The sequence below is a fragment of the Selaginella moellendorffii genome, unplaced genomic scaffold (genome assembly GCF_000143415.4).
Source record: "Selaginella moellendorffii unplaced genomic scaffold, v1.0 SELMOscaffold_9, whole genome shotgun sequence".
NCBI classification, from domain to species: Eukaryota; Viridiplantae; Streptophyta; class Lycopodiopsida; order Selaginellales; family Selaginellaceae; genus Selaginella; species Selaginella moellendorffii.
Window position 1 is genome coordinate 797,087 of NW_003314270.1, and position 21,945 is coordinate 819,031.

General features: G+C 43.0%; 5 protein-coding genes across 6 annotated transcripts; 2 read left to right on the forward strand and 3 right to left on the reverse strand.

The window, feature by feature from the left end:
- Positions 1-97: 97 nt before the first annotated feature.
- On the reverse strand, positions 98-3,259 carry LOC9630882 (DNA mismatch repair protein MLH1). Its single transcript, XM_024672476.1, has 16 exons — positions 3,043-3,259; positions 2,699-2,871; positions 2,576-2,648; positions 2,371-2,505; positions 2,112-2,319; positions 1,910-2,058; positions 1,757-1,855; positions 1,652-1,706; positions 1,481-1,604; positions 1,322-1,428; positions 1,165-1,273; positions 943-1,108; positions 731-892; positions 570-678; positions 357-511; positions 98-304 (listed from the first exon to the last, which is right to left on the reverse strand). Exons 1-16 carry the CDS (start codon positions 3,250-3,252, stop codon positions 260-262), a joined length of 2,079 nt encoding a protein of 692 aa, XP_024528244.1. The 5' UTR covers positions 3,253-3,259; the 3' UTR covers positions 98-259.
- A 6,138-nt stretch (positions 3,260-9,397) lies between these two features.
- On the reverse strand, positions 9,398-13,289 carry LOC9630883 (putative ion channel POLLUX-like 2). 2 transcript variants are annotated; one of them, XM_024672474.1, is made up of 23 exons: positions 13,186-13,289; positions 13,064-13,137; positions 12,945-12,991; positions 12,758-12,882; positions 12,444-12,688; positions 12,324-12,395; positions 12,191-12,266; positions 12,037-12,135; positions 11,791-11,945; positions 11,605-11,706; positions 11,454-11,540; positions 11,307-11,391; positions 11,104-11,251; positions 10,968-11,044; positions 10,825-10,905; positions 10,653-10,766; positions 10,468-10,578; positions 10,208-10,406; positions 10,071-10,147; positions 9,907-10,024; positions 9,762-9,835; positions 9,600-9,710; positions 9,398-9,525 (listed from the first exon to the last, which is right to left on the reverse strand). In XM_024672474.1, the coding sequence occupies exons 2-23, from the start codon at positions 13,135-13,137 to the stop codon at positions 9,424-9,426; spliced, it is 2,379 nt and encodes a 792-aa protein (XP_024528242.1). In that variant the 5' UTR covers positions 13,186-13,289; the 3' UTR covers positions 9,398-9,423. The 2 variants fall into 2 exon arrangements, with proteins under 2 accessions (XP_024528242.1, XP_024528243.1); XM_024672475.1 differs by having other exon boundaries at positions 13,064-13,112; positions 13,186-13,279.
- A 153-nt stretch (positions 13,290-13,442) lies between these two features.
- Positions 13,443-15,524, reverse strand: LOC112345606 (pentatricopeptide repeat-containing protein At4g02750-like). Its single transcript, XM_024672737.1, has one exon. It carries the CDS (start codon positions 15,522-15,524, stop codon positions 13,443-13,445), a length of 2,082 nt encoding a protein of 693 aa, XP_024528505.1.
- A 179-nt stretch (positions 15,525-15,703) lies between these two features.
- On the forward strand, positions 15,704-17,098 carry LOC112345607 (pentatricopeptide repeat-containing protein At4g02750-like). Its single transcript, XM_024672738.1, has one exon. The coding sequence runs from the start codon at positions 15,704-15,706 to the stop codon at positions 17,096-17,098; it is 1,395 nt and encodes a 464-aa protein (XP_024528506.1).
- A 3,194-nt stretch (positions 17,099-20,292) lies between these two features.
- LOC9630884 lies at positions 20,293-21,279 on the forward strand. The gene is made up of 4 exons (XM_002967549.2): positions 20,293-20,539; positions 20,596-20,656; positions 20,710-20,859; positions 20,948-21,279. The coding sequence occupies exons 1-4, from the start codon at positions 20,314-20,316 to the stop codon at positions 21,057-21,059; spliced, it is 549 nt and encodes a 182-aa protein (XP_002967595.1). The 5' UTR covers positions 20,293-20,313; the 3' UTR covers positions 21,060-21,279.
- The last annotated feature ends 666 nt before the right edge of the window (positions 21,280-21,945 follow it).

Genomic DNA, 21,945 nt, shown 5'->3' on the forward strand with positions numbered 1-21,945 from the left:
ACGAGATATATTATATAGTCCCGAAATTAGTTATTTTCTTTGATCTTTTTCTGATGGCAAGTAAGAACATTTTTGAGCTTCTGTGTTCTCTACGCAATTATGGGAATTACCAGTTTTCGTTTGGAAAAACGACAACTACACTCGTTTTAAACTAAGTACAATCAAACCAAAATTTAGATGTTCACTGAAACAGATGCTGGAGTTCCTGAGTGAACCTGCTGAGGCCTGACCAACTTCTAAACCTTTTACTTAGTTTACCTTAGCACCTCTCGAAAATTTTGTACAGATTTTCTAGACACGCGACCTGGCAGGGACGAACGCGCTTGAGCATCAGAATGGCGATGAGAATGGCGTACCTGGAGTGCAGTACCGTCAGTCGCCATCCTTACCGGTGGTTTTAGCAACAGCTTCATGGCTGGAAAGAGTACATGCTGAATCGTCCAGTCTCTCTGGGACCATTTGCTTTCTGCCTCCAAACCGACATCTTCGTCCATTTCGGTTTCATTACTTTCTGCGCAAACAGCTGTGACAAAACGATCGCAGAGGATAATAGTTTTCGTAGCTCTTACCCGGAGGATTGGTTGAAGGTCTCGGTAACAAGGGAGGATGAAGAGCGTAAAACTCCGAAAGCGCCCTTGCTACCGTTTCAAAGCACTCGTCCTCTACATCACAATCGACCTGCCAAAGTTTTGTTTCTTAAAAGTGCATAAGGTTCGCCTGTATCACGTACGCTTTTCGAAAGATGCAGAGCGAAAAGAGGGAGCCTGTCCATGTCCGGCGTATGCTGCTCCACGATCAAGGGAAGTGTGCAAACGTTTCCATTATCGTCAATGTCAATCGAGAAACACTCTCGCAAAAACTCAGCACGCTTTAAAATCTGGTTACAGTAAACCTGCGCAACACACGTCAGTAGGACATTAAGTTACAGATATTGCAAATCACCTGAGCTATTCCATCCTTAGATCCATCAGTAGCATGATAGTTCCCACACTGTTCCTCCTCGTCCAAAGCCATGACTATTAAGTCATACACTGGCGCAGGATTGGTGAGCCGGAGTGCATTTAGACGTCTAAGCCGGACGAGTGCCTGTTGGTACATCAACTCTTTGCTGAAAGCATGCATTTCGTTTGTTAGCATTCGTCCCATTGAAAAAAAACCTATTACCTTAGAGTCAAGCAGTTCATAAGATAAAGCCTCGTCTTATGTTGGATCAACGCCAAGACATCGTCCGCCATTCCAATAAACGTAGAGTGCCTTACGATTTCGAGCAGGCCTGTCAATATCAAATGAAAAACCAGCAAATGTGGTATTCCGTATGTACCTGAATGTGTCTCTGTATCGACAGCGGCAAGCATACGTTCGACTGCAGACGAACCAGAAGATGAGCCAGAAGTATCGTTGGAGTGCCGTCGTTGCCTTACAATTCGCCTGTTTCATCACTAGTTGTCTATCAAAAGATCATAGGACACGGAAGCCTTACCGCATGGCAGCTAAATCATTTTTAAGCTCCGCTCCACTGGCAAGGAAAGCATGCATTCGTCCGGCGGGGCTTTGCGAGTCCGTTCTCACAAGCTTATTAACAGGTGCCTTTTGAGAGCTTTTATCTGATAATTGTAAGAAAAGAGAAAGAAAGGAAAGACCAAGAACGTACTCTCTGCTTGACTCGCAGGCTGTCCTTGTGGCAGAAATGCCGCTTCAAGCGAAGTCTGGACGACAATACAACTCTAGTCACTTGCTTGTAAGACAAGAGTCGTACCTGAGCATAAAACGTCCGAGACTTGTTAGACTGCAAAAGTTCTTGTTCGACTGCTGTTTGGATTGCTTCTATAAGCGACTCTTGATTTAAAAAGCTCACCTGTTCAAATAAAAGATAATCAGTAGCTTCTTAGCGAGAAAAAACTTCTTAAACCTCTTTCTTTGTTGGATGAACATTGACATCAACATGCTCCGGAGGAAGGCGAATAGACATGTAAATGTACGGTTTTGATGCCTTTGGTAGAACAGCCGCATACACAACTTCGATTGCCCTCTTCAGCGGAGCACAGTCCACCAAACGATCTGAAATGGAGCAGCTACAAAGTCAACAACTTGATATTCAATCAAGTCCATACCGTTTATAAACAGAATCATGGTTGTTCTCTTGGCACTGTAGTTTGCACTCGAAATGTAACCGTTCATCTCAAAAAAGTCCGAGGAATCGTTCTTGGAGGTTTTGATTTCGATAAGTTCTCGAGAGGTCCCAGGTCCATAGACTGCTCGAATTGCTTCCAACGACGACGTGTTGCCAGGAGTTTGCACGTCTGCTCGTGCATCACCAAACTATGACAAACATGTGAATCGTTCGTCCCAAAAAACGACACTGAAACGAACCTTCTTACACGAAAATCCGACTTTCGGATTTTGGATCGAGTATTTGCTGATCACGTCAACAACGCGAGCATACTCGTCACTTGGGTTCTTGAAAGACTTTCTTCTAGCTGTGACATTGTAGAACAGATTTTCCACCTACAAAACACACAAAGTTGGAACAAGAAAAAAAGAAAGAAAGAAAAAACCCCTAGCAAAGCATACGAACCATTATTTGGGTTCCTTTCACAGCAGCGCAAGGCCGAGGATCGCCTTCCATCACTCCGTCCTTATACGAGGCTCTGAAATCCAAAAATCGAGAAATGTGAGCTTAAAGCTGCGTAAAGTTCACCTGTATCCATGAGTTTGGCCTTCAGTCATTGTAGTAACAGTGAGATGAGCTACGAAAGTCATACTCGCCAGAGCCTCCCCTCGGAAGCCCAGTGTGCTAACCTTTTGCAAATCCTCAAAGGCAGTGATTTTGGAGGTGGTGTGTCTCTCGCAGAGTATAGGAAGGTCTTCATACTGCAAGGAAACAGAAGAGGAAAATTCAATCGCAAACTTCGCTAAAACATCTCACATCTAGTCCAAATCGTCACAGCATTTCTTCAAGACTATGCTACACAAATCTCAAGCTACATTTTCTACCAGAAGGGAACTCTCGAAAATCTCTGGAATATCAAACAAACAACATACCCGGATCCCATGCCCATTGTCCGTGATCTGGATGAGCTTCAATCCCCCATCCTTGACGATGACCGAGACGACTGTGGCGCCGGCGTCCAGGCTATTCTCCAGGAGCTCCTTGAGAGCGGAAGCAGGGCGCTGGATCACCTCGCCCGCCGCGATCCTGTTGACGACGCTCTCCTCGAGCTTGCGGATTCTTGGCGGCAATGCCATATCCATCCCTTAAGCCCTAGAAACACACTGAACGGGAGATAAAAAAGCATTGAATTGTGGCGGAGTAGAAATAACCATTAGTAAAAGGCAATTAAAACAAATAAAACTCATAGTAGAGAAGGATGGTACAATATTAAAATTGTAAGGTTTTAATACAAATTATAAATTTAATTTTATTACTATTTAAACTTTTATTTTATGTATGAAAGACATATTACAGATAATTTATGTATTTTTATTATTTTGTTTTTAGTTTATGGGAATATTATATTTTCTGTGTAAAATATGAGAGAGTGTGTGATTGAATTTCTGCTCAGCTATTTTTTTGAGGGTATTATAGTTAACATCTGATTTATGACGGGTGAAATTAATAAAAAAATTTAAAACTCATGTATTTTATAAGTATGTATTAACATACTAAGAGCTCTTTTAGTAATATATAAAAAAATATTTATTATTGTTTAATAAAAATCTGAATTTATTTTTTTAATTGATTTATAAATATGAATAAATATGCTAAATTTCATGAGATTTTAGAATTACTTAAAAATTAAGCTACTTGCCTTTATAAATTTATTATTTAAATTATTTTGAATAAGATGATTTTTTAACATAAAAAGTATTATTTAATGATGATCTATATGACATATGTATTTTGGAGTATGATAAAAGTGGAAATCTATTTTGAGAAATTATTACAAAATAATTTTATCTTAGATATTTCAATTTAAATATAATTTTGTGAGGGCCAAGTGTATAGCTATGATGCCGTATACTAATATTAGCGTAATGGGATTTTGGTAGCTATCGGATTGGTTTCAATCCGGACCACTTGCTCCTGTATATAAATTAGAGTTTTTGGGTTAATTGATATGCACATTTCTATATTCCCTTTCTATATTCCAAACACTCACATTGGTGGAGGTGAGGGGCATCTTTGATTGCCCCTGAAGAGTGCTTGGATTTGGGATTTTGGTTTAAATTTAACTTTTGCATTATTTAGATCTAGTTTTTTCCATTTCCTTTCTTTTATTCTTTCTTTTTAGGATTTTGGTTTAGATCTAGCTTTTTGCATTGTTTAGATCTACCATTTCCTTCTAGCTTTTTGTCATTTCTCTTCTTTTGCTCTTTCTTTTTCATTCGTCTTTATGGCAGATCAACAATCTCCTCCTTTGACTCTAGAGCAGTAGTTGGTACAATTGCTTGATGCTATGCGCTTGAAATTGAACAACCAAACTCAATTGATGGCGGCGTTCACGGCACGTGGTACAACTCCTCTTGCTCTTGGTGCCAATCCTCGCGTTCGGCCGGAGTTCTTTCGCGGGAATTCTGGGGATGATGTGTACCATTGGCTCGATCACTTCACGGTGATTGCCACATATCATTTTTGGGATGATGCTTGACGTTTGCATGAGTTTCCCATGTGTCTCCAAGGGACGGCATTGCAGTGGTATAACAGTTTGAGCACAACCACTCGTGGGGATTGGAGCGTTCTCCAGGACGTCTTCAAATGCACCTTCAGACATGCCGATGACTGTGATGACGCCTTCTAACAATTGCATCGTCTTCGCCAAGGGCCATTTGAGTTGGTGATGCAATTTGGCATTCGTTTCCAAAGTCTTTTGCTTCGTGCGGAGCCAAATATGTCGAAGCGGATCAAGCTAGGAATATTGTGGCTAGCACTTCGTCAAGATCTTGTCAGACTTGTGCATGCACTTGCTCCCGCCACCCTTGACGATGCTCTTCGCTTAGCACAATGTTATGAGACATTGCCTCTTCCACTTCTCACTGCACATCCTTCAGCTCCACTTCCTATAGGTGATGGTCCTGTTCTAATGGAGATTGATGCTGCTGCTACTCGAGTCCAAGGACAAGGGCGAGGACATGGTCGTGGCCGTAATGTTCGCTACTGGGCGTGTGATGAAGTTGGTCATACTTATCGGCGTTGTCGGTGTTTTCCGGATTGGTGACCTCCATTTCCTGGGTGGAGACCTTGGCGTCAGCAACGTCCCATTGGTGCTGCTGCAGTGGACGGTTTGGACACCGAGATACATCCGGGAAATGAGGAGTTGCGCGAGTAACGGAGGGACCTTGCATGAATAAGTTAGTGACCCCTCCATCTTTCTTTTAGAAGTATCATCAAGGGGTTCACTCGGCACCAGTTCATCCAGTGTTTACTTTCCAAGCTCATTTCTCCTATTATTTTCTCCGTGTTGGTTGATACAAGTTTGAGTTTATCTTCTATTGCTCGACCTGTTGCCACACATTGCCGTTTACACTTGCGTCGTGCGGCAGAACTAATTTTCATTCTTTATGGCAACGGCCGTACACATGCATGTGCATGGGATGAGGTGGACTTGGTTGTGCATATGGGCGATCTCAAGCTTGAGTTGCAGTCATTGCGGGTGGTGCTAAGTCAAGCTTTTGACCTCATTCTTGGTATGGATTGGTTGCAGCGCAATCATGCTAAATGTGATTTTAAAGCGTCTCCCCCTTGTCTCATACTTCCTTATGTTTCATACATTCCTCTCACTTCTGTACCTCTTTGTCCCTATATTTCTACCTCTGCTTCCATTATTTTTGTTTCCCCACTATTTCCTCCTATGTTTCCATCTTGTTCTGCTCTTCCCTTTTCCAATCCCTCCGACGATCTTTGTGTTGCAGCGGTGGACCAGCTCATGAAGGAGTATTCTGATCTTTTTGAATTTGACCTATCGTCTGGGGCCAAGATTGCCACACGTCATCCAATTCCAACCGGGGATGCTCATCCAATCAAGGTTCCTGTTCGTCGTCGGTCACCCAAGGAGATCAAGATTTTACGTACAAATGTCAAGGAGATGTTGGAGAAGGGTGTTATTCGGAAGTCACGGAGTCCTTGGGTATGTGAACCTCATCTTATGATGAAGCCTGATAGGAGTATTCGTTTCTGCATCGACTATCATCTATTAAACGAAGTAACAATCCTAGATGTGTACCCTCTTCCTCACACTACTGATCTCTTGGATCGTCTGGGGCGAAGTCGTTGGTTCACCAAACTAGATCTTGCTTCTGGGTACTGGCAAGTACCGATGGCCGAAGAAAATATTCTTAAGACTGCTTTCTGTACACCATTTGGTTTGTATGAGTTCTTGGTGATGCCGTTTCGTTTGAATAATGCTCCAGCAACTTTCCAACAGATGATGGACAAGGTTCTTTGCGATATGCCGTAGGTGACTGTTGACTTCATTGATGATGTCTTGATCCACTCGGAGGGGATGTGGGAGGAACACATTCGTAATGTTTGTAAAGTGTTGGATCGGCTACGCGACGTTGGTTTAAAGCTGAAGCGGACAAAGTGCGTGTTTGGGTTCAAGGATACAATTTGTCTTGGGTACCATATTTCTCGTGAGGGTTTGCAAGTTGATCCTGACAAACTTGTGGCTGTTCTAAAGTTCCCTACTCCGAAGTGTGTGAATGATGTGCAGCGCTTCTTTGGCAAGGTGCAATATCTCGGTCGTTTTGTGGATCATCTTTCTGATCGCACTGCACCGTTGTGAGCGTTGCTGAAGTCATCAACATCATCTTTCATCTAGTCTCCGGATTGTGAGCAGGCGTTCGGGGATCTCAAAGAGCTGTTGACGACTCCTCCGGTTTTGGCATATCCTAACTACACTCGACTTTTTATTTTGCGCGTGGATGCTTCTGACATTGGTCTTGGAGGTGTGTTGATGCAAGAGAGCTCGAGTGTGCCTGGTCAGCGTCATCTCATTGCATATATAAGCCATACATTACAACCAACAGAAATGAACTACTCCACAACAGAGAAGGAGTGTTTAGTAGCAGTTTGGGGTTTTAAGAAACTTCATGCATATCTACATGGTTCTTGGACGTTACTTGAAGGTGATCATGCTACTATTATTTCATTATTGAAGCGGAAGAACCTGGTTGGTTGTACTTCTCGATGGGCTTTGAAGCTTCAGATATATGATTTTGATGTTGTTCATCACCCAGGGAGTTCTTTGGCTGATGCTGATGCCCTTTTTCGAGCTCCTCTTCCTTCTCCATTCTCTTCTCATGTTTCTGATGAGCCTATTGTTCCAGCCTCTATGGATTTTCTAGATGAGGATTCTGTGCCGTCGGCGGTTATTATACTTGACGTTCAGTGTCCATAAGGCGTAGAGCAAGATCTACCTTCTCTTGATGAGGTTCGCGAGGCTCAAAAGATTGAGCCGTGGATTCGACGGCTTTGAGATGGGTTGAGAATCCTGCATCACTTGCTGATGACTTGCCTTTCCGGCATTTACATTCTCAATATTGCCTTGAAGACAGCCTTCTTTATTTTATGAGGATGGATCCTGATAATCATTTACGACTGGTGGTGCCTTCTATCTTTATTCCATGGTTTCTCCATGCCTACCATGATTCTCTTGTTTTGGGTGGGCATATGGAACATTGTCGTGTAATTGAGAAGCTGCGCAGGTCTTTCTATTGGCCGAAGATGCGACGTGATATTATCCGGTATGTGCGTAACTACGTTTGGTGCCAAGCTTGTAATACTCCCCCTCAAGCTGTGGAAGGACAGTTGGAGTCAATTGCAGTTTCCCATCCGTTTGAGTTGGTAGTGTTTGATCTTATGGGACCTTTTCCACGGTCGACTGCTGGCAATGAGTATGTTATTGTTGCTTCTGACTACTTGACTCGTTGGGTGGAAGTTGGTGCTCTTGCTAGTGCCTCTACAACTGCTATTGGATACTTCCTCCTCAATCGAGTGGTGTTCCAACATTCTTGTTCAGAGTGGATTCTTTCGGATAATGGTCCCGCATTTATGGCTGAGGCATTTCATGTTTTGACGTCTCGGCTGGGGATACGCCACACTTTCACGAGTGTTTATCATCCACAACCAGACGGTCTGGTGGAACGGCTTGTTCGGACATTCAAGGGGATGATTGCGAAGTATGTGAACTTTCAGCATTCGGATTGGGATGGTTATTTGCCGTCTCTTCGGTATGCATATGTTACAGGGGTGCAGAGTTCTATTGGTGCTTCACTATATAAACTCCTATATGGTCATGATCTAATATTACCAACGAAGATGGGTCTACCTTTGCAATTGCCACGAGCTGCGGATGCTAGGTCGTGGGATTAGTATTTGACGAGCATTCTTCCACTTGTCCGAGCGGAGTCTACCGAATACTTAGGCAGCGTACAAGTGGGACAACAACGGTGGTACAACTCCCATCATTGTCCACCTGCGGAGTACAAAGTGGATGATTTGGTGTTAGTCCATTTTCCCCATCTTACGGTACATGGTTTATCTAAGGGGCTCCTTACACAGTGGAAAGGACCATATCAGGTGTTATAGCAAGTTGGACCACAAGTTTATGAGGTTTGGCATGATGTTCAACAGGCCGATCCTCCAGAGATTGTGCGTGCAGCAGTTGAAACGCTTCATACAAAGGGATTAGGAATAGTTAATACCACCTACAGATCTGCCGATGCCTCCTCCTGACATTCCTCTAGATCCTGGCCCATCTACAAGAGAACTATGACAGTCTTCCATTATTCCGAGAGGAGGGGATGATGTGAGGGCCAAGTGTATGGCTACAATGCCGTATACTAATATTAGCGTAGTGGGATTTTGGTAGCCGTTGGATTGGTTTCAATCCGGACCACTCACTCCTGTATATAAGCTAGGGTTTTTGGGCTAATTGATATACACATTTCTGTATTCCTTTTCCATATTCCAAGCACTCATAATTTGAAATATTTCCTTTTTTATTTTTGTTTTTATAAAAAAACATTATTTTAAAAATGTGTTAAAAAGTAAAGTATGAGATCTTGTGACATTTGAAAATATCATTACAACATCAACTTTATGATTAATATTTAGTTTTTAGGCATGTTAAATAAAAAATAAAAATAAAAATTTGTAATGAAAGTATATATATCATCATCATCATACTTTTACTAATTTTAGCAATTTTAAGTATATCTATTAATATTTAATCAGCACATATTTAATAACCAACATCAAAATACAATGCTTTATTAGTAATACTAAACATCAAAGTTTCCAAAATTACATAAAAAATTATTTTTAATATAGCCTTAAAAAATAAAATTTTACCTTTTGGATACCTTTGAACTCTGAAGGTATATTGAGGAATAAATCTTTTCTCAAAGAAAACTTAACTTGGATTAATTCCCTTGATAATTTCCATATTCAAACTCAGAGATGACAACAAGAGAATCCCCTCGTGAGAAGCACAGTGGGACATCTTTAGAAGCTGGATTGATCACCTATACACAAAATACTGCATGAGAAAACAAAAAGAACAAGAGAAGAAAAAACGAATCAGAGAGGAAGAACTTACTGTGCTATTGTGCATTCTATAGCCGATGGCAACTTCATCCCGGAAAACCGCTCGATCCGCAAGCTCCTGAAACGTTGGAGCCTCTCCGGATTTCATGTAGAGAGCGATATCCTAGAAAAATTTCCTTGGTGAGAACTTTTTATGCTTCGCTCAGTCTCTCACCTTGACATAGATTTCATTTCCCCAGGGATTGAGAAGCTCAGTCCATATATCATTTAGCTCCGTGTTCTCGGCCACTGTGGAATGGTGAAAACCAAAACAATTGAAAAATAGAAGAATTATAAAAAATAGAAATCGAAAAAAACACCTTGGGCTGTCACTAGTCCTATTAACTCGCTTGTTCCAATGAATGTCAAAGTGTCATGGCTTTTCACAACTTGTTTTCCAAGTTTTGTGTCTACAAGCTCTGCAACTAAGCTTGCAACCTAGTAAAGCAAAATGAGAAATAAAAAAGAAAGAACGATTTTCCACCTTGACTTTTAAATGGATGCAAACAGATTCAGCGAGCAGAAGTGCATAGATGGACTGCTTATCAGATTTGGAAATGCCTGTATATAAACAAAAACTGGTTTAGTACTTGAGTTCTTAGTGAGAAAAAGCGAACGAACTTTCTTGCTGCCATTTATCGTCGATGATGACCACAATGGACAGGGCATCTGTGCTGGATTTGCAAGCCTCGACTTCGGATATCGCGCTTGCCAGGTCTGTCTCGTTTAGAGGATTTCCAATCTTTTGAGTAACTCTGATGTTCTTGAGTGGCGAAGTTACCAGTTGCCTCTTTTTAAGAGGCTCTTGAGCAAGGATCAGCTGCAAATAATAGATCTCCATTTAGAAAAGGAACGCAAAACTAGAAGGGGAAAAGATTTACCAGCTCGCTTCCAGGACCAACATAGTCGTCATACTCGGCAACAATGTCTTTCATCGATGGTCTCCATCCCAGTATAAGAATGTACTCTTTCTTGGGAATGCTCCACTCGATCTAGAAAACCATCCATACGATGAAATATGTTTACTAATACAAACTGTGATAATGGGAAAGGAAGCTCGACTTACCTTTGAGAGAGGTTTAAGTGATCTTCTAGCGACGCTTGCCATGTTGAATGCCGGAGCAGTCGCGGGAAGTATACTAACTTCTTCACTGCTGTTCTTGTGGGAAATAATAATTAACTGAAAAAAAAATAAACAAGAAAATGCTATAACGCCTGTAAGACTAGAAAGTTCATACCCTGTCTGTAGACTCCAAGGCAAGACCATCTTTGGGATGAAAGTCGATGGCACCATCTCGTATAATTCCACACACAATTCCCTGTGAAGAGAAATCAAATCTCTCAGAAGGAAAAGGAAAATAATAATAATAAAGAATGGTACCTCTTGAAAACTATGACGCACATCACGATATTTGTAACCAGCTAAGCTCGGATAGTGTCGCAAAATGATCACTTGTCCTGGAAGGCATAAAAAGAAACACAGAAAATAATAGAGAGGAGGAATCCAAAAGACATACTTCCATGATCGAGAAGTTCGTGGTACACGTCTATAAGACCATTCTGTCGAGAGCACTGTACCAAGAGCTTGGAGGATAAATCTTGCACAGTAGTTATGTTTTGGCCCGCGAGAGATTGAAGCAATTGAGCTGTTCCCTCCTTAGATACCTGGTTTCCATCAAAAAGTTCTTCTAGCACCCAGAAAAACCGGAGAAAGTATTACCTCCGCAATAACCTGCACCGATTTTTCCTCGCGTAATGGCTGCAAAGCCAGCACCGACAGCACCACATCTGCATCGGCCTCGTATCTGGTTTAGAGAAAAGGAAAAAAAAAACAACAATCAATACCGCATTAGTATGGTCTACTTACGAATCAGTTTTCCTCGCAAGAAATATGATACGAGAGGCTCTGGAAGCACCAACAGTCTGAAACGTCGAGGTCTTGTTAAGCTTGCCACTGCAAAATAATGGACAAGAATGACTCGAGTTCACAAAATATGATCCACTAAAAAGAGCTTTACCTTCGAACAAGGACATTCAAAGCCTTGCATTCTTTGATTGTATTGGAGACAACACTGTTGCTTTTCTTCATCTTCTCGGATAGAAGAACTACAGTCTTCTTCCTGGACAATTAAAAACAAAAAAAAAAAACAGAAAAACAAGACATAAAACAAATTAAAAAAGCCACAAAGTTATGTAAGCAATACCGAGAAGTTGCTGTCTTATTTTTTATCGCCAAGTCTTGCGCCTTGTTGAGCTGCTTGAGCAGTGTGCTCAAATGGTTATTGGTGCCACAGACTACAGTATGCCCGACCTCCATCACCTCAAAGAGCGCACCCTCGCGTAAGATTTCCATCCGGCTCTACAAGTGGAAACGAGAGAGTTATGTTTGATTGAAATCCTGATGTATAAGCTGTTAGAAAAGAAAGAGACGAGAACTCCGGAAGTAAAACCTTGAATTGCGCCGTGAGTGTGCTCGTGAGGAGCGAGTAGAACATCAAACCACCAATCGCCAGTAGCAATCCAGTTGCTCTTTCCACGACGGTTTGTTCCTGCAAGCAAAAAAAAAGTTGAGAGAACTTCAAAGCAAAAAAGAGTAAGTTTTACTTTCAGGTGTGTGCTGGAGTTGCAAAGACACGCCCATGCTTCCCAGAAAGCATCGCCTAGCGTTTGCTTACGTGTTCTAGAAGAAAGAGTAAAAAACTTACCAGTCACAGGAGAAAAAACAGAAGTTTTTCACCTGAGATGGTAGAAAGCAAAGCCTCCAATGAAAATAAGAACCGCGCAAGTTGTCCCGAGAATCACTAAATATCTGCGTCAAAACAAGATGAGAAAACAAAGAGCCTGAAGCTTTACTCACGAAGTAGGATGGCGCTCGAGAACCACGTCGAGTAAATACGAGAGATGGGCGATGGACCACCTCAAGTTTGCTACAAACTCTCTCCTGTGGTTTGATAGCGCAGAGAGGCTGATAGACGCGAATCGATTCAAGGACGACCTCGACAGTGCCTCGACGCAAACTCTTTTCAAGATATGTGCAATCAAAGCCTTCAAGTTCCAAAGGTAGAGCGTTGCTGAGACCGCAATCAGGCCAATTGTCACAGTCTGTGAGACAAAAGAAGGAAAAGTAGAGTGGAATTGATCGGAGCGAGAAAAGTCGAAAACGATACATACTCTTGTGAGAGGTCTACGGTGATGGTTTGCTGTTCGCAATGTTGTTAAATCCCCCTTGAGAGCCCTCGCTTTCTTTCGCATGAACCTTTGCAGCATTTGAAACAATTCTCCATCTCCTTTGGAGCCTGGAAAGCCCATACTTTAGCTATTCTTCGACGCGATTTTTCTCTCCTTTCAATCGCAGTACCTTTGTTGGATGCATAGATTGACCATTTCCTCCTCGCTCGCACAGGCCTGTGCAGAGAGAGCTAATGTGAGATTTTTCCAACTTCTATTCTTTGTAACAACATTTCTAGAGAACTCTACCTGCTACATTGCCGGTGTGGAGACGGTGAGAGCCACAAGGGATTGCTCGCTATGCCGGGCAATTGCAACATCATCTATGATCACAGCTCTTCGAAGAAAGATAACAAAAGATGACAAGTTACCTGTCCGTGTCTCTCGGTGCGGGTGCGGACGAAGATGGATTTTAACGCGACAAAAGAAATGCCTAACTCATGCGCGCTCCAATGTCTTGAATGCCCCTCGACCTAATGTTCGTACAAAGAGAAGAAAAAACAAATCCTCAAAACTAAAGTTGACATTCTTATTGATAAAATTACAGGATATCTTGTTAAACTCTCTTAAACAAAAGGTGGTCAAAGTTTTACAATTCTCATCTATTATAATAGACGAAAGAATACATTCACAGACCAGAATGAGAGAGTTTGGCTTTCAAACTGGACTTATAAATGTTCGAGAGTAACACATAAGCCGACCCATCCTTTCGGTCCAGCTCAAGAACACACTTGGTGGATTGTTCCCCTCGCCGGCGATCCTTCTGGTTCGTGCATGCTCCAAGCAGGCAACTCCAGTCCAGCGCATCCGGCGAGTAAGGCATGGTTTTGATAAGATCTTCGGCATCGCTGAGAAAACCAGCTCGTCCGAGCTGATCAATCACGCAGCAGTAGTGTTGTCTCGTAGGAACCAAGCCGAAGTCCATGGCGATCGACCCAAAGCAAAACTTTGCGGGGTAAACCTCGCCCAGATGGTTGCAAGCTACGAGAACACACACAAACGATACATCGTCTGGAAACTCTATCATGTTCATGCCATAGAAAAGCTCAAAGGCTTCGCTGGAAAGCCCCGCTCGCGCATAAGAGGCAAGAATGGAGTTCCACACCACCAAGTTTCTCTCATGCATCGAATCGAAGACTCGCCTGGCCTCAAATGGTCGACCATTCTGTCCATAAGTGGAAACCATTGCCGACCAAGTTACCAAGTTTTTATCCTTGATTCCATCAAACACCGCTTTGGCCTCGTCAATGTAGCCGTGTTGTCCGTACGAGGATAGCACTGCGTTCCATGACACGACCGGCTCGCTGCTCATGTTGTAAAGCATCTTCATGGCCTCCTCCAGATACCCTCTCTGGGCATATGCCGAGAACAATGCGCTCCAGGTGATGAGATTCCACTCCGGCATGAGCTCTAAGATTCTCCAGGCATCTTCCAGATGTCCGTGACGGGCATATGCGCATAGAATTGAGTTGTACGACACAACATCCCGCTCAAGCATGCTCTCTAGCAATTCACGCGCGGAATCAAGATGCCCGGAATCGGTATATGCTGAAAGGAGAACGTTACATGTGATGAGATTCCAGTGCTCCATCCGATCAAACAAGAGTTTTGCGTCTTTAAGATGTCCGTTTTGTGCGTAAACCACCATCAGCGCGGTCCACGTGACAGCATCCCGTTCGTCCATTTCATCAAACAGCCTCTTTGCTTCAAAGACTTGACCATTTTGGGCATATGCCGAGAGCATCGCGTTCCAAGTCACTAAACTCCACTCCTTCATCCTGTCAAACAGGATTCTCGCATCACGAATATAACCGAACTCGGAATATGCAGTGACCATTACAGTCCAAGAGACGATATTCCTTTCTTTCATGGAATCAAACAAGCGCTTACATTCTTCCAGATGCCCGTTGTCGGCATATGCACAAAGCATGGCATTCCACGCTACTAAATCCCTCTCGTCCATTTGATCGAATACTCTTTTGGCCTGCTCCACTTGACCGTCCGATGCGAACGCTACCAACATTGCCGTCCACGTTATCAAGTCATGCTCGGGCATACAATGGTACAAATCTTTGGCCGCTTGGAGAAACCCACTATCAGCAAATGCCGTGAGCATCACATTCCAGGAAATTAGATTTCTCTCCTTCATGGAATCAAACACAAACTTTGCCTCGTCCAAGTGTCCGTTTTGTGCATAGGCATTTAGCATTGCGGTAAGAGTAACTAGATCTCTTGCAGGCATGGTATCAAAGAGAGCCTTTGCAGACTCTATATAGCCACGCTGCGCATATGCCACAGTGATTGTGGTCCAGGAGACGAGGTCTCTCTCTGGCATGGAATCGAAAAGATCCCGAGCATCTAGCAGATGCCCGGATTGGGCATATGCTGTAAGCATCGAGTTCCAGGCTACTAAGTTGTGCTCTTGCATGCTGTTAAACGTGTTACGGGCTTCTTGAATATGCCCATTTCTGGAATATGCCGAGAGCATCAACACCCAGGAGTAGATGTCCTTGTTGTTGATGCCGTCAAACACCGAACGGGCAAGATTGACACTCCCACATCTGCCATAGAGCTCCACGAGCTTGTTGGGGACGTAGGCGTCGGATTGAAAGATCAGGGCGTGGAATTTGGAGTGGAGATTTTTGGCAGCATCAAGGCTTTTGCACGACTTGAGCTCAAGAATGCAAGAGTTTCTATCAAGCTGGTTCATGGAATGGAAGTTTTAAACGGTCAAAAGATGTTATGATCTACTATTTCTATCCTCATACATATTCTATGATAGAGCGTTCTTTAATAAGATTCCATGGCAAACAGGGTAATCCACACACTGCACGAAGAGTTTTCGACAATCTCTCCAGCAGAAATAGAGATATTTTTGCTTGGGTAATGATGATTACGGCATATGCTGAAAATGGATTTACATACGAGGCGCGTGAAATATTTGAACAGATGCCGCAGAGAAATCTGGTGTCGTGGAATGCAATGCTTGCTGCATATGCCCAAACGGGGTATCTTGAAGAATCAAAGGGTATCTTTGATGCAATGCCAGAGAGGGATTTGATTTCATGGACGTCGATGCTTGTCGCCTTTACAGAATCCGAATGCATGCAAAAGGCGAAATACTGCTTTGACCAGATGCCAGAATGGGACCTTGTAGCTTTGACTGCGATGCTTGCGGGATATTCTCGATCCGGGCATCTTGACAAGGCAAAGATTTTGTTTGACGACATGAAGCATAACAAAGAGACAAATCTAGTTTCCTGGATTTGTGTGCTCAGTGGTCTAACTGAGAATGGGAAACTAACAGATGCTAAAACCATATTTGACTCTATGCCAGAACATGATCTCGTTTCCTCGACAGCAATGTTGGCAGCATATGCTGAAAAAGAGCATATTGTAGAAGCAGAAGGAATATTTCAAACTATGCCAGAGGTGGATCTGGTGTCTAGGAATGCTATTTTAACAGCTTATTCAGAAAATGGTAATTTAGATAAAGCTAAGGAAATTTTTGACACTATGGAAGAGCATAGCATAGTAACTTGGACGTCTATGATCTCAGCTTATTCCCAAAACGGGCATCTAGAGTTAGCAAAATACGTGTTTGATTCCATGCAAGAGCACAACCTCGTCTCTTTCAATGCGATGCTCACAGGATATTCCCAGCATGGTTACCTTAAAGAAGCATGGAAAATATTTCACTCAATGAAGGAAAGAGATATTCTCTCCTGGACGGCCATGCTCTCGGCATATGCTCAGAACGGGCATCTTCACATGGCAAGACATCTCTTTGATTCCATGGAAGAGAGAAACAGTGTTTCATGGGATGCTATGCTTGCTGGTTATGCCCAAAATGGAAGGCCATTGGAGGTTCTTGACATCTTCTACTTGATGGAGCTTAATATCAATCCAGATGAGGCTTCCTTTGTGTGTGTTTTATTAGCATGCACTCACCTTGGAAGAACCCAAGCTGGAATCTCTTACTTTGTTTCACTAACTGTGGATTTTGGATTGAAAGCAACGAAGCAGCACTACTGTTGCATTGTGGATCTCTTATCTCGATCCGGAAGACTAGAAGAAGCTGGAGAGCTCATAGCATATATGCCATTTTGTCCAGATTCATGGGAGTGGACATGTTTGCTTGGTGCCTGCAAGAATCATAACAATGTGGAGCTTGGAGCTCGAGTAACAAACAACTTGTTTAGCTTGAGTGATCAAAATGCTGTGACTTACCTGCTACTTGCAAGCATTTGGAGCCTCACTAGCTTGAGTGGCTTTAATAACTAATATTCAAACTTTATCAATGTACTCACTTATGGCAATTCCAATAGTTTGTAGGAGGCTTTTAGGGATGTCTTTCGCTTTGACGAGATGTCAATATAAGTACCCATTCAAGTATTTCCAGCAAGTGCTTTGCCCTCTCTTTGAATCATTCCACAGTCTGGAAGAGTTTTCAATAGTAGTCTGGAGGCAGTAGTGTGCAACCTCTTCACTTCAAGGCTCAAAGTCTTTAATCTTGTGGGTTAGAGAAGTAGTGCTAGATCTCTTCTTCCTGTCCTTAGCATCTCTAAATAGGTCTGTGTTGCAAATCCTCCTCATAGTCCTCCACTTATCACTGATGGGTGCCAAGACACCTTGAGGAGCATTTCATCTGTGCTATCTCACATATCCAAATCAAATCCCTCCTACGCTTGGCAAGGCTTATGGGATGCACTCTAGGCTTTCATATCAAGAGTGTGAGCAAGGCAAATTTGTGCTTGCGACTGATAGACGCTAACCTTGAGTTACATAACCCCAACATGAACTTCTTGGAGCTCCAGATTTGTGGAGGCGTCATCACTGTTGACGCTCCCAAGTCACAAGTGTGGCACTGACAAATGTGAGTGGGCGACTGGTTATGAGGTTATACAGGGTAAGATCCTTGAGAGGGTGCTCTTTAGATGGTCGTCCAAACTAGAGTTGGTCAGTTTCTTATACGTAGTAAAGGATTATTCTGAGTTGTTTTGGTCCTTTCTTGCGAAAATATTATAATTGGAGTGTTTGAGGCTTTTTCTAGCTTTTTCAGATGATCAAGGGTAAAAGTTGCTATGCATTATTAAGCATATGCTTTCTCAGCTAAGCAAACTTTAGTATCTTGTGAGTAAAACAGAATTTTGATAGGAAGGAATCAGACATCTCTGGAGCTTGGTATAGCTTGGGAGGATCCATAAAGATCATAAGGTGTGGCAAAAACATGATAGAAGCATACAAAACAGACACGGGAATGTGAGAATCTAAGGCTTAGAGGATATAAAGCCAAGGATGGAGTGACCTTTTACTTTGGTTTTAGAAATAAATTTCCATCTTTTTTGGAAGGAAGAGAGTATTCTTTGTGAGTTTTGGAGTGTCATGAGAGAATTCTGAGTTTGTCCCATCATTATAGTAGGGAGGGAATCTTGAAGTTGTTTGTGGAAATACAACAATCCCAAGTGTGCTGGAAGTCTTGAGAGAATCTCTAGTGAGTTGGAGTGGCTAGGAGCAAGTTTTGGTGCAAGAAAAAGCTTGACACCTTCTTGGGTAAAATGCATTGCGAATAGTTGGAGATCAATAATGTTTCCAGGCACATTTGAGAACACGGCAATGCCTAAGAAAGAACCAAAAGCCATTTCTGTCATGACTAAGAAGGTAGGAGTAGGAAAGATTCACTAGAAAATCCATATGCAACATCTTTTTGGTACTGTGAGCTGGTGGGCAGAAATCCTGCTACAAGAAGACCCCTAGAGCTGCAATTGGCAAGCCAGATATGCTCAAGAGCAGTCAGGGCAAAAGGAAGAAGAAGAGAACAACCCATGGACCAATCGCTATGTGGATTAAAACCAACTTAGACTATTTTCACCCAGGCTTGCCACATTTGGAAGGTTTTGCCAACACCAAAAGGAGCTGACTATTTGGAAGAGATTGGAGGAGAGAGAGTTGGAGAAAAACCCTCCCCAGATAAGTGACTCTAAGAAGGAAAAGGAATATGTTCATCTCTCCTCATTTGCAAGAGCGATAAGAAATTTCCTTTTACCGCTGTGAAGTTTCCTACACAACAAGGGGAAAGTGGGGGATAGTGGTAAATGTCCTGGGAATTTTTTTTCTCGCTCCTTGTCATGCGAAAGATTCCTTTTACCAGCCCTCTGGCTGTCGCCGCTCTCCTTGGTCGATTGGGAAGAAGATGCTGCTTGGCGCCATGTGAGGTGGCCAAAGCAGGGCAACTGAGCTCCAGTAGCTACAACCTAGGGGACCCAAATCTCAGCTCCTTAGATCCAGTGCTTCCAGGATTCTTGCCTCGAGGAAAATGTCATATTTTTGCGGAGCGAGCAACATTTGAAGGAGAGCTGCGACAGGAGGTTCCAGCAGGCAAGCCGGGTGATATGCTAGAATGATGGAAAGATCTGGTGAAGAAGCACTAGATTTGTGGGCATGACCACACTTTAGAGGATCTGGGCCTTAAAACATGCTCACAGCCAGTCGAGTTTCGATCTCTAGGCTCAGGCCTCTCTGGCCTTCATCAGAGGGTTCTAATGGGTGGGTGGGATCCCATATATTAGAAGCAGTGATGGTCATAAGCCAGGAGCTATTTACGAGATGATAAGGAAAATTTTTGGTGCTTTGATCATGCAATCCATACGAGGTATCAGATTTAAATTTATAACACCTTACGTATTTGGTGTTAGTGCTAACGTCAGTTCTGGAATGTGTAACTCCATGATCAAAGCTAAAAGTCTCCAATGCTACCAACAAAACAAAGCAGCTGCACAACCCAATCTTTTCCTTTAGCAAGCACATTTAAGTTCATAACTTTTTGTATCTAATTTAATTTGCATGGAGATGGGCAGTGGTTATAGATTTTGTAAACTCTATGAAAATTTAATTATTCATGTATTCAATTATCTTGTCATGGCTTCAGGCAGTGCAAGCCAATGCAGATCTGAGATAGGTGATTCCTTAGAGAAGAAGAAGCTTAAGTACGTGCAAGGGGTTCTTGGTTGACACACAAACATTGAAAGCATTGCATTGACTTTTCATATGATGTACTTCTATATTTTGTACATTTTCAATACAAACAAATTAAATACCAATACAAGAATACCTCTGTCCAAGTGCTGCTGGGTGAGATTAGTGCCAGTGATAGCTCCCAAGAGAACAAATACAAACCTTAGCTGCCCCGTGGCTCCCACCGTTATATCTAGCTAACACTGTGAGATACACCTGAGCTCCATAAGCGCTGTTGTGCAAGCGCCATGAGCAACGCAAGCAAAGCAAAGCTGTCCCGTCTTCAAAACATCCATAAAACTGAAGCCAACTAACTCCAAAGTCAATGTTGCTATTGCGTTAGAAAAATCCCACCTACAACGCATTTGCAGCTCTGCCTTCACTCCCTGCCCACCCGTGCCCCCAACTCATTCGCCTACCAAATGTCGTTTTTTAGATGCCTTTGCCATTTTAGGTATGCGCCCTAAAGCTTGAGGGAGGGTTTGATGGCAAAGGGGGTGGCGAAGACGAAGGGGCCGGCGGAGGTGGACGAGGTGTGGGATCGGTTTGGAAGATTGCCGCTGGCGGCGGATGAGAAGGGTAAGATATACGCCAAAATCCATGACATGCCACTCAGCCGGCTGCGGTCCCTCATTCCCTCCTTTCTGGATGATGCCGTGGTGGCTGCTTCACTGAGAGAGGAGTTTCTGAAAAAAAGGAAAGCTGTTCCGAGTAAGTGTTATCTTCATGCCTCCTCTACACATAAATTTTTATGATGCTCGAATCAGTGATGAAATTCAACCCGGATGGTGAAAGTACAATGCGACGGCGAATTGAAAGGCTGAAAAGGTTTGTGGTTTGACCTTATGTCCGAGCTTACAAATTTGGTCCAATGCACACAGGACGGAACATGTTTCGGTAGGCTTTCGAAAGAGCAAGTTTGTTGATTGGCTCCATGGGTCAGACAATGACCCAAAGAACTGTGACCTCCCAAAAGAGGAGTGGGAATCAGCGGTAGCACTCAAGGAGGCTCTCCACAGGGTTGGCTATTAGTGAGTTCATCTCTTTTTGTTGTTGTTTTTTTTTTTTTTTTTGTCTTTTTTTCTCTTTTCTTTTTGGGTGTTTGACACTTGCATGCAGCCGTGGAGCGCCTTTGAAGGGCCCCAAGTATGACATAAGTATATTTGACCGCGACCGTCGTTGCTACGTGGATGCGGAAGGTAAACCTCTGGAGGGCGTGGATAGGAGGTGAACCTCTGGAGAGTAAGGGAAAGGGTTGAGGATTAGTGTATGGATAAAGAAGTCAGTTCCCATGAAAAATATGCCTAGCCTGTTGCAGTTAGAGATCATGGAGAGTAATCACCGGCAAATGGAAGCCTAGCTAGCGAAGGCAGTAGCTTAACAAAAATGTGCTATGAACCCTGCACTCATCGAACCTTGTGTTAACACAATCTTGACAACTGCTTAAGCCATACCTGCTGTCCGTGAGCAATTATGGATGTGTATCATTAGCTCAATGAGGCACTAATTTGCACATAGGAGTTCAGCATAGCTGGGCAGGAGTTCGTGAATCACATTCCACCATGATCTTGGATCCATTGCACTAGAGGCAGCTTGTAGAGTTAGCGGATATGCAGTGTCCACGTCCATATGGTAGATAGGGCTATGGAATCTGCTCATGACTTTTCAAAAAACATATCTGCAGTCTCGCCATAGGGAGGCCTTCCCGTTGTGTATTGAGCATGTAAAAATATCATTCCACCAGGAACAGAGTCCCTCTGTTCGGAATACCATACCATTTGTGTGAGCGTTTGAAGTTATGTTTGGTCTAATAAAACTCGATATTTCACGCTAGTGCTTCCCGTAAAAAACTCGATCAACCTGTCTGGTAAGATCTTGAATTGAGATTGAATTCAATATCACCAAAGAATGGACACTCCACGGACTCTCCATAACACTCCCACTCGGGCAGACACCGAGGGCTGCTCAAAACTGGAAGAATTTTGGTGATGACAATGGTTCGGTCAACACACATCCGCAGTCATGTCCTGAGTAGGACAGTATGTGAGCACAAGCACACCATCCTCGTACTGATCACGCAGGAAATGGTGAGTTGTGTCCATGTGCTTGGTTCTAGA

What these genes read in the sequence shown, in the direction of transcription:
- LOC9630882 (XM_024672476.1), bottom strand. Translation starts at nt 3,252, where the DNA reads ATGGATATGGCATTGCCGCCAAGAATCCGCAAGCTCGAGGAGAGCGTC. An exon ending in CTCGGACGTTTTATGCTCAG is followed by an intron (nt 1,707 to 1,756) that starts GTACGACTCTTG and finishes ATTGTCGTCCAG; the next exon opens with ACTTCGCTTGAAGCGGCATT. An exon ending in GCCTGCGAGTCAAGCAGAGA is followed by an intron (nt 1,605 to 1,651) that starts GTACGTTCTTGG and finishes TACAATTATCAG; the next exon opens with ATAAAAGCTCTCAAAAGGCA.
- LOC9630883 (XM_024672474.1), bottom strand. Translation starts at nt 13,137, where the DNA reads ATGATGTTGCAATTGCCCGGCATAGCGAGCAATCCCTTGTGGCTCTCA. An exon ending in AATCTATGCATCCAACAAAG is followed by an intron (nt 12,883 to 12,944) that starts GTACTGCGATTG and finishes TGGGCTTTCCAG; the next exon opens with GCTCCAAAGGAGATGGAGAA. An exon ending in ATAGAATGCACAATAGCACA is followed by an intron (nt 9,526 to 9,599) that starts GTAAGTTCTTCC and finishes TTTTGTGTATAG; the next exon opens with GTGATCAATCCAGCTTCTAA.
- LOC112345606 (XM_024672737.1), bottom strand. Translation starts at nt 15,524, where the DNA reads ATGAACCAGCTTGATAGAAACTCTTGCATTCTTGAGCTCAAGTCGTGC.
- LOC112345607 (XM_024672738.1), top strand. Translation starts at nt 15,704, where the DNA reads ATGATTACGGCATATGCTGAAAATGGATTTACATACGAGGCGCGTGAA.
- LOC9630884 (XM_002967549.2), top strand. Translation starts at nt 20,314, where the DNA reads ATGGCAAAGGGGGTGGCGAAGACGAAGGGGCCGGCGGAGGTGGACGAG. An exon ending in CGAATTGAAAGGCTGAAAAG is followed by an intron (nt 20,657 to 20,709) that starts GTTTGTGGTTTG and finishes CAATGCACACAG; the next exon opens with GACGGAACATGTTTCGGTAG. An exon ending in CTCCACAGGGTTGGCTATTA is followed by an intron (nt 20,860 to 20,947) that starts GTGAGTTCATCT and finishes ACTTGCATGCAG; the next exon opens with CCGTGGAGCGCCTTTGAAGG.